The 10,779-nt window shown below is 42.2% G+C and overlaps 1 protein-coding gene across 1 annotated transcript in view; it reads left to right on the top strand.

Moving 5' to 3' along the window:
• Nucleotides 1-943, top strand: part of ERLEC1 (endoplasmic reticulum lectin 1) — a 31,397-nt gene extending 30,454 nt beyond the window's left edge. Inside the window, exon 14 of the mRNA XM_003262371.3 lies at nucleotides 36-943. Coding sequence (XP_003262419.1) covers nucleotides 36-107 — 72 coding nt within the window. The 3' untranslated portion in view covers nucleotides 108-943. The remainder of the gene's footprint in view (nucleotides 1-35) is intronic.
• Nucleotides 944-10,779: the final 9,836 nt, after the last annotated feature.

A 10,779-nucleotide genomic window follows, 5' to 3' on the forward strand; every position in this document is an offset into this window, starting at 1 on the left:
AGCAACTTTTTAATGGCTTTGTTGTTCTTCTTTAGGTTGAATCTCCAGTGATCTGTAAAATCTTAGATACAGCAGATGAAAATGGACTTCTTTCTCTCCCTAACTAAAGGATATTAAAGTTAGGGGAAAGAAAAGATCATTGAAAGTCATGATAATTTCTGTCCCACCGTGTCTCATTATAGAGTTCTCAGCCATTGGACCTCTTCTAAAGGATGGTATAAAATGACTCTCAACTACTTTGTGAATATATATGTGTATATAAGAGGTTATTGATAAACTTCTAAGGCAGACATTTGTCTTGCTTTTTTTCATTTTTGTTGTGTCTTATAAATTGATTGTTTTTCTTTGCTTGGATACTGTGATTCCAAAATAAATCTCATCCAAGCAAGTTAGAGTGCAGCCTAATCAAATGTCATAATTGTTGTACCTATTGAAAGTTTTTAAATAATAGATTTATTATGTAAATTATAGTATATGTAAGTAGCTAATGAAGTAAAGATCATGAAAGAAATTGATAGGTGTAAATGAGAGACCATGTAAAATATGTAAATTCTCATGCCTGAAATCCTTTCAACAGATTTTTATATAGCAACTGCTCTCTGCAAGTTGTTAAACTAGAAACTGGGCACATGGCAGAGGCTCACATGGAAGTTGTCCTCACCCTTGTTAATCTCAAGAAACTCTTATTTATAATAGGTTGCTTCTCTCTCAGAACTTTTATCTATTTCTTTTTTCTTCTTATGAGTATGTTTACTCTCAGTATCTATCTGATGTAGACTGTTGGTGATGCTTCTGAGACTCAGAATGGTTTACTCTAACAAAACACTGTGCTGTCTATCCCTTATACTTGCCTACTGTAATATGGATTTCACTTCTGAACAGTTTACAGCACAATATTTATTTTAAAGTGAATAAAATGTCCACAAGCAGTGTTGTCATGTAATCAGTGGCAGATTATGAAATTCCTTTATTTTTTTCATTATCCTGTTGTACACATTTTAAACATATATATCTGAACAAGAACAGAAAAGGGCCATAAAAGTCTTTTCCTCCTTTTTAGTAGTTCTGGCCAAAGATAGTTTAAGAAAAGACTAATATAATTGACTATTTTAGGGTTATTTATAGATTTTAGTAGGAAGCAGCACATAGAGAAAGAGCATGAACTTTGAATTCAGACCTAGGTCAGAATCCTTTTTTTTTTTTTCCTCTCTCTCTACCCAGAGATGGGGCTGCTCAGGCTGCTCTGAACCCCTGGGCTCAAGCAGTTTTCCCACCTCAGCCTCCCAAATAGCTGGGACTACCAGGCACACGCCAACAAGACCAGTGCAAAATCCTCTCTTTAACTTACTGTGTACAAGATAGGAAAAACCAAACACTTATACCCAATACAGCACAGAACACTAGGTCACCAAAATGTGTGGTGTTTCTTCCTTACGCCAACGAATTTTCTGACACCAGCTGGGTGTCCTACAATTCAGTTCAATTCTGACACTTGTCTACTTGGAGTTGACATCAGACCCCACAAGTAAAGGGCTCAGTTGCACAACACCGCTTCCGCTTACTTCAGATGCCAGTTGCAAGTCTGGGCATCTAGTACTTTTGACCAACCAGCTATAAATCAGGGGTTCCATGACTCCCTTCTCAGGTTTAATAATTTGCTAGAATGCCTCACAGAATTAAAGGAAACACTTTACTTATGTTTACCAGTTTATCATAAAGGATACAACTCAGGAATGGCCAGCTGGAAGAGCTGCCTAAGGCAAGGTATGGTGGGGGTGGGAGGCAAGGGGGTGCCTGCAGACCTTCTAGGCTTCCTCTGGGCATGCCACTCCCCCAGCACTAGGTTCAGGAACCTAGAAGCTCATCAGATCCCAAGAGAGTTTATAGTTTGCTTTTCAGACCCCTCTCCCCGTTTCTTTCCCCAAGGTCAGTAGGTGGGGCTGAAAGTTCCAACCAGCTAATCAATCACTTGGTCTTTGTAGTGAGCAGCCCCATCCTGAGGCTATCTAGGGGCTCCACCTAAGTAACCTCATTAGCATAAACTCTATCCAGCATAAATTATATCCATATAGAGATAGGGTGATCAAAAAGGGCTCCTTAAAAGTAACAAGACACTCCCATCACATGGGAAGTTCCTAAGGTTTTAGGAACTGTGTGTCAAGAACCTGAGACAAACACGACATTTCTTACTATACCACATACTAGCTATGTGATCCTAGACATGTCAGCGAACGTCTTTGAGCCTCTCTTCCTCTTTTGTGGAGAGAATACTTCATAAAGTGGTTATATCAGTGCATGAATTTTACTGTGTGTAAAAAGTCTTGTCCAGTACTTGATACCAGTATGTGTTAACTTCCTTTTATTGCATCTGTCTCCTGTTAAGAAGATCAAAGCCATAAAATACTTTTTTTTGAGATGGAGTCTCGCTGTGACGACCAGGCTGAGGTGCAGTGGTGCAATCTCAGCTCACCACAACCTCTCCCTCCTGGGTTCAAGCGATTCTCTTGTCTCAGCCTCCTGAGTAGCTGGGATTACAGGCGTATGCCACCATGCCCGGCTAGTTTTTGTATTTTTGTATAGATGGAGTTTCGCCATGTTGGCCAGGCTGGTCTCAAACCCCTGACCTCAAGTAATCTGCTTTCCTTGGCCTCCCATAAGTGCTGGGATTACAGGCATGAGCCATCACACCAGGCCAGAATTCATTTCTTTAATGAATTACAGAATCCTATTTATTATATCAATGAGTAAAATAACATAATTACCCTCATATTTAGTATAGGTGATAGGGGAGGGAGTTAAAAATTAGGTCAGTGCCAGAAAATACGTTGATAATATTTAGAACAAACTCTCTCTTAGAAGAGGGGGGAAAATGATCTTTTAAAAACTGTACTGGAATAGTTTACGAGGGAAGATTCTTAAAAACAGAATTAATTATTTCAAAATAAAAAAGATTTTATAAGAACGAGTCAGCCTTCTAGTTGAGTATACACGTAGCTACTCAGGCTGACGCTGGAAGATGGCTTGAGCCCAGGAGTTTAAGGCTGTAGTGCACTGTGGCACCTGTGAATAGCCACTGCATTCCAGACTGGGTGACATGGTGAGACCCAGTCTCGACAAAAAAAAATAATTCTCTGTCTTGACCAACATAGCTCAAACTTCTTTGAGGGTAGGGGCTAGTCCAGGTATCTCCATATCTGTTTTAAATCTTGAGTCCCCTATCAGTAGTCTTTGAAGTCTCATTTGCTCTCCAGCTTACTTGCTGCTAACTCTGTGATACAATCATACAATCATTCCGTATAAGCAGGCTGAATTGCTAATAGGGACGGGAAATGGCTCAGCTATAACATGGCAATGCATTTTGAGAAGTCTGTCTTGTCTCTGTTAAAGCCGGTGCTATCCCATACCTAAACCAGATTCTTTTTTTTTTGAGATGGAGTCTCACTCTGTCACCCAGGCTGGAGTACAGTGGCGCGATCTTGGCCCACTGCAACCTCCGCTTCCCGGGTTCAAACAATTTTCCTGCCTCAGGCTCCTGAGTAGCTGGGATTAAGGCGTGTGCCACCACATCCAGCTAATTTTTGTATTTTTAGTAGAGATGGGGTTTCACCATGTTGGTCAGGCTGGTCCCGAACTCCTGACCTCGTGATCCGCCCACCTTGGCCTCCCAAAGTGCTGGGATTACAGGCATGAGCCACTGCTCCCGGCCAACCAGGTTCTTAAGACAGGGCCTAAGAATCTGTATTTTAAATAAACATGGCAAGTGATTTTCTTTGTTAAATAAATTCTCCAATGATTGAGAATTGCTGATGGGGACTTTACTAACTACTAAGCCCTCCTGTCTCCAGGTGAGGGTTTCAGGGAAATAATTAGTAGTTTATCTTTACAAGAAGGTTGTGACATGGAAACTTTTGTTGGGGTTTTGTTTTGTTTTGTTTTGTTTCTGCTTTTTAAAATTTTACCTCTTTTCTTTGAGAGGCTACTAGGTGGGGCTTGTAGCCCAGCCCTAGTTTGTTTGTTTGTTTACTTATTTGAGAGACGGTCTCACTCTGTTCCCCAGGCTGGAATGAAGTGGCATGGTCATGGCTCACTGCAGCCTCGACCTCTTGGCCTCAAGGGATCCTCCTGCCTCTGCCTCCTGAGTAGGTGGGACTATAGGCATGCACCACCACACTTGGCTAATTTTTAAATTTTTGTAGAGACAAGGTCTCCCTACGTTGCCCAGGCTGGTCTCGAACTTTTGAGCTCAAGCGATCCTCCCGCCTTTGCCTCCCAAAGTGCTGGGATTACAGGGGTGAGCCACTGCACTGGCCCCTAGTTTATAATCCTTGATTAAAGGGACACTGGCAACAAACTTGCTCAAAATTGAATAGTTATGTTTTGTGTACTATCCCCTATGAACTATCCTTTTCAATCAGTCTGCTACTCAAAGACCTAACCTGGTTTCTGACAATACTTAAGTACATAAGGTTTATGTACCTAAACCTAGTACATGATCAGGCCAAATTATTGACCCAGCAGCACCAAAGATCTGGCATTAAAGGACTTAAGCTAAACAAGAAAATAAAGCTAAGACTAAATTTTGAATAATTAGGTTTTGCAATCAGAGCTTCAAATGAAAATACATATCAGCTACCCTAGAATGATTCTATTTTTTGTTTCATGTTATTTTTTAGAGGCACTGTCTCACTCTTTTGCACACGCTGGAGTACAGTGGTGCAATCCCAGCTCACTGCAGCCTCAAACTCCTGTGCTCAAGCAATCTTCCACCCTCAGCTTCCCAAGTAGTTGGGACTGCAGGCGTGCACCACCACGCTGGCCTCCTAGAATGATTTCAAACTCTTCCTAGTGTTGGGCGATTTTATTACCAGTGCTTGCCATGGTGGCATGGCTTAGAAGAAAATCCATTTCTTTTTCTTTTTTTTTTTTTTTTTTTTTTGTTGTTGTTGTTGTTGTTTTTGTTGACCTGCTTCCTTTCTGACCTGGGCTGATTCACCCTTCTTGAGCAATCTGGTGGTCCCCAGCTCCCAGGAGGTCACAATATTGAAGCCAGCCTTCATGCAGACCACCCCATTGCCATAGCACACTAAGGCCCAGAACTCGTGGGCTCAAGCCATCCTCCAGCTGCAGCCTCTTGGGAACTCAAGATGGGTGTCCCCATGCTGGCTCTCTTTTTCTCACTTGTTTAGCAAGGGAGGTAAGGAACCCACTGCACACTCAAGAGCATGTTTTATCTCATATGCTGATAGTCTCAAACGTGGTTTCAGCAAGCAGGCAAGATGATCCATTGGGTTGTAGGAAGAACATATTAGAAATTCCATTAGTTTTTCATCTGTGAAAGATGTTAAGCCTCACTAATACATAATATGTGGTACACACAATAATTCATAAATCCGAAGGTCTTATGTCATAAAGCATCCTAAGAGTCAGTGTTACACGTTTGGAGGAGATGATGGGGATACCCTTCTTTATTTTTCACTTTTATCCTGTTACAGGATCATAGACTAAATTAATTACCTTTCAGAAAATGGAATTGTTAATCTAAATTTAAGCCTTAAGATCATATCTTGTCCGGGTGCAGTGGCTCACACCTGTAATCCCAGCACTTTGGGAGGCCAAGGCAGGCCAATCACTTGAGGTCAGGAGTTCGAGACCAGCCTGGCCAACATAGTGAAACCCCGTCTCTACTAAAAATACAAAAATTAGCCAGGCATGGTGGTGCACGCATGTAGTCCCAGCTACTCGGGGGACTGAGGCAGGAGAATCACTTGAACCTGGGAGGCAGAGGTTGCAGTGAGCTGAGATCATGCCACTGCACTCCAGCCTGGGCGACAGAGCAAAAAAAAAAAAAAAGATTTTACCTTATCAGGTAGATAACCAATCAGAATTATGATGTGGAGGTTAAAAGGTGACTTTCACCAGCCATGGTTCTAATCACTGAGGTTCTCAGATCTTGCAAGACTTCTCTTTTAGAAATAATACAGTAATGCCTTCTGCTGGGCACAGTGGCTCATGCCTATAATCCTAGAACTTTGGGAGGCCGAGGCAGGCGGATCACCTGAGGTTGGGAGTTCGAGACCAGCCTGACCAACATGGCGAAACTCCATCTCTATTAAAAATAAAAAATTAGCCGGGCATGGTGGTGCATGCCTATAATCCCAGCTACTCGGGAGGCTGGTCAGGAGAATTGCTTGAACCTGGGAGGCAGAGGTTGCGATAAGCTGAGATCGGGCCATTGCACTCCAGCCTGGGCAACAAGAGCGAAACTCCATCTCAAAAAAAGAAAAAGAAAAAAAGAAATAACACAGTAATGTCTTTTTTACAGTTATAGGGAAGAATGGCACGTTTTCCTGGTTAGCAGCCATTAGAGCCTACAGTTTGAAGACTACTAGAATTCCACTTTTTCATATGTGGAGAAAATAAAGGCAAGCCTGACAGTCTCAAAATTAAAGTGGAAAGAAGAGCAAAATTATTAACAAATAAAATACAGAGCTTGAAGTATCTTGCATCCACAGCTATTTGTAATTTTTTTTTTTTTTTTGAGACAGAGTTTTGCTCTTTTTGCAATGGCCTGATCTCGGCTTGCCGCAACCTCCACCTCCCGGGTTCAAGTGATTCTCCTGCCTCAGCCTCTGGAGTAGCTGGGATTACAGGCATGCACCATCGTGCCAGGCTAATTTTGTATTTTTAGTAGAGACGGGGTTTCGTCATGTTAGTTAGGCTGGTCTCAAACTCCTGACCTCAGGCGATCTGCCCACCCCTGCCTCCCAAAGTGCTAGGATTACAGGCGTGAGCCACCGTGTCCGGCTGCTATTTGTAAATTTTTAAGCATTTTAGTATTTTTTACATTTGAAACAAAAAATCTTCACCTAAAGCAAGTAAATCGAGCAGGACTTTTGGAAACAGTAACCAACTCAGTTACCAAAGATGTTTGTGAAACTAAAATAGTGCTAAAGATCTCACATGTAATCACATACTACATTATGTGTTTCAAATCTATTTTAATTTTTTTTCAATCCTTTGCCACTACAGACAATGCCACACTAAATAATAATCTTTGCATATCATTTCACGTTTTTGCTAGTATCCTTGAAATAGATACTTTTTAAATGTTTTTTTATAGAGAGGGGGTCTTGCTATGTTGGTCAGGTTAGTTTTGAACTCCTGGCTTCAAGCAATCCTCCTGCCTCAGCCTCCCATAGTGGTAGGATTGCAGGTGCCCAGCCTTCTAGGACCTTTTGATAGAAAGAATTGTGCTTTGCCTTGAATTTAAGAAAAAATACAACATAGCTTCCTGTATATTTTCCTCAAGTACAAATGTAACTTTTATTTTATAAATATATATTAAAAAATAAATTTACTTAAAAGTCCAGCAGTGTGGCCAGCTGTGGTGGCTCTCGCCTGTAATCTTAGCATTTTAGGAGGCCCATGCAGGAGGATTGCTTGAGCCCAGGAGTTCAAAACCAGCCTGGCCAACATAGCAAGACCCCATCTCTACAAAGATTACAAAATTAGCTGGGTGTGGTGGTGCGCACCTGGTGGTGGCAGTTCCTCTGGAGCCTGAGGCTACAGGATTGCTTAAACCCAGGAGTTAGAGGCTGCAGTGAGCCAGGATTGTGCCACTGCACTCCAGCCTGGGTGACAGAGTAAGACCCTGTCTCTAAAAAAAAAAAAAAAAGTTGAGGCTGGGCACTTTGGCTCACGCCTGTAATCTCAGCACTTTGGGAGGCAGAGGCGGGCGGATCAGGAAGTCAAGAGGTCCAGACTATCCTGGCCAACATGGTGAAAACCCGTCTCTACTAAAAATACAAAAATTAGCCAGGCATGGTGGCGGGTGCCTATAGTCCCAGCTGTTCAGGAGGCTGAGGCAGGAGAATCGCTTGAACCCGGGAGGCGGAGATTGCAGTGAGCCAAGATCGTGCCACTGCACTCCAGCCTGGGTGACAGAGCAAGACTGTCTCAAAAAAAAAAAAAAAACAGTAGGCTGGGCGCGGTGGCTCACGCTTGTAATCCCAGCACTTTGGGAGGCCGAGGCGGGCGGATCACGAGGTCAGGAGATCGAGACCACGGTGAAACCCCATCTCTACTAAAAATATAAAAAATTAGCCGGGCATGGTGGCGGGCGCCTGTAATCCCAGCTATTCGGAGAGGCTGAGGCAGGAGAATGGCGTGGCGTGAACCCGGGAGGCGGAGCTTGCAGTGAGCTGAGATCGCGCCACTGCACTCCAGCACTCCAGCCTGGGGGACAGAGCGAGACTCCTTCTCAAAAAAAAAAAAAAAAAAAATGTTGAACTAACTACTCCATGTGGCTGAGTCAGCATTTGAACCAATTCAGTCTATGTTTATAAATGTATGCCATATCGCTTCTCAGCCTTTCGGCTAAGATCAAATATAAATGAGCGCCATATTGCTTTTTTTTTTTTTGAGATGGAGTCTTGCTATCGCCTAGGCTAGAGTGCAGTGGCGCGATCTCGGCTCACTGCAGGCTCTGCCCCCTGGGGTTCACGCCATTCTCCTGCCTCAGCCTCCCAAGTAGCTGGGACTACAGGCACCCGCCATCTCGCCCGGCTAATTTTTTGTATTTTTAGTAGAGACGGGGTTTCACTGTGTTAGCCAGGGTGGTCTCGATCTCCTGACCTCGTGATCCGCCCTCCTCGGCCTCCCAAAGTGCTGGGATTACAGGCGTGAGCCACCGCGCCCGGCTCCATACTGCTTTTGCTTTGCAGAAATGTCTTCTGCCTCATGCAACATTCTCTACTGTCATCTCCCACCTGAGAGAACACATGGAGGGCTCAGCAAAATTCTCTGTAAAATGAGTACAGCGATTAATTTTGTCCTGGCAACATATGACACTCATTTCTCCCATACGTTATTTTTATTATGCTAACGCAATTCAAAAATCTGGCAAATAATTCATGAGTAAGATTAAAATGTCACATTGGGAATTCTGGCTAGGTTACATGCCAAACCCTCTCTTCTTTGATAATCTTTTGGTGATGGTAAACAATGCAAGCGCAATGCCAATTATCTAGATCCAGATTATGTTTATGATTTAAATGACAGAATGATAATTCCTTCATCTTTTATGTATGGCTTTCTGTTTTGGAGTAAAGAATGCATTTTATTTTTGTTTCTCCTCGGACTATGAATAAAAGTGACCCTCAACAAACATTTGCTGAATAAATGAATGAACCCTCATCTTCTCTTAACCCACACCTTATAAAATCTTTCTCAACTACTCCAATTTTCCCTATTACTTTTTTTTTAAAAACTAATCCCTCTGTTCACTCTCAACACTCCTTATTTTTCAGTGTTTGGTGCTTTGAGGGGAAAAAAAAAATATGTTCTTCAGTTTTACAATAGTTGGGAAAGAAAAAGGAACGTTTTTATTGTTTTGTTTCATCTGTGTTCCTTTTCTCTTGGATTCCACATGGCATCATGTAATCAATTTTTTGCTGCCTTTCACTGATTGCTCACAGTCTCATATGTTGCTTCTCCAAAATAACAAGAGTACAGTGTCTATGTCTCCCTCCTCTGTGGCATATCCACCCCCCTCCATGAACTGAAAGCATTCCAATTCTGAGGCACTCTGAACTCTTCCATAAAAAGTGGCTGTTTTCATGGCCTCTTCGCAAAGTGTAATTCTGTCTTCTTTTTCAAGCAATATTAATAAAGCTAGTTTTTAAAATTTCTTTGACAAACATTATTGCTAAAGCCAAACAAATGATCAACAAGCTTTCACAAGCCCTTGTTAATGTGACATAACTCTGAGGCATTTACACAGGTTATGAAACTTGTCCTAGTACATTGGCCTCAGAAGACAGGCATAAAGCACTCTTTGTGAACTGCTTAGCTTTGTAAAAAAGGTCTATCTGGCACCTGAACAAGCGACATTTTGCAAAACATCAGGCTTTGCATGAAAATTCAGATTCCCACACTGAGAGTCCATTGAGAGATCTTCCACTCATTAGCATGCTACAAGGCCACTGAAAGATCAGGAAGATGTCAAAAGGGCAAACCTTTACATAAACAGAACTCAGAGAAACAAAGTGAACTGAACTTGGCATCAGCCAAGTGTACGTATATAAAAAAAAAAAAACATGTTTATTGGGATGAGAAGAAGGAAAATTCACTAATTTGTCCATATGCAACTAAATGATTATTTTTCCTTCGGTAAAATTAATTGCAAAGGCAGCCAGATGCAGTGGCTCCTGCCTGTAATCCCAGCACTTTGGGAGGCCAAGGTGGACAGATGACTTGAGCTCAGGAGTTTGAGACCAGTCTGAGCAACATGGCAAAACTCCATCTCTACAAAAAAATATAAAAATTAGCCAGAGGTGGTGGTACACATCTGTGGTCCCAGCTACTCAGGAGGCTGAGGCAGAAGGTTTGCTTGAGCCCCAGAGGTCGAGGCTGCGGTGAAGTGGGATCATGCCACTGAATTCCAGCCTAGGCAACAGACTGAGATTCTGTCTCAAAAAATAAAAATAAAAATAATCTCAAAGGCATTAGACCTAAAGGGTTGTCTATTAAACTATCTCTTGTGGAAAGTAACATTTCCCTCAATATCCACCTTTATTCAAATTGTCCTATGCTGTAAAATAATTGGTACCCCCTCTCCTCTCTTTGCAAGAACCAGTTGTCCCTTTTTTCCTTAAATTCTTTTGTGGTCGCTGAAGAGTTTTATTTAGTCTTCAATGACTTCAGGCAGTATAATGAGCCAAGGAATTCCAATGATAATGAATGCAGGTTGTCAGGCAGCTCCTGGGCAGCCAGGGTTGT

Source organism: Nomascus leucogenys, chromosome 14 (assembly GCF_006542625.1).
Source record: "Nomascus leucogenys isolate Asia chromosome 14, Asia_NLE_v1, whole genome shotgun sequence".
NCBI classification, from domain to species: Eukaryota; Metazoa; Chordata; class Mammalia; order Primates; family Hylobatidae; genus Nomascus; species Nomascus leucogenys.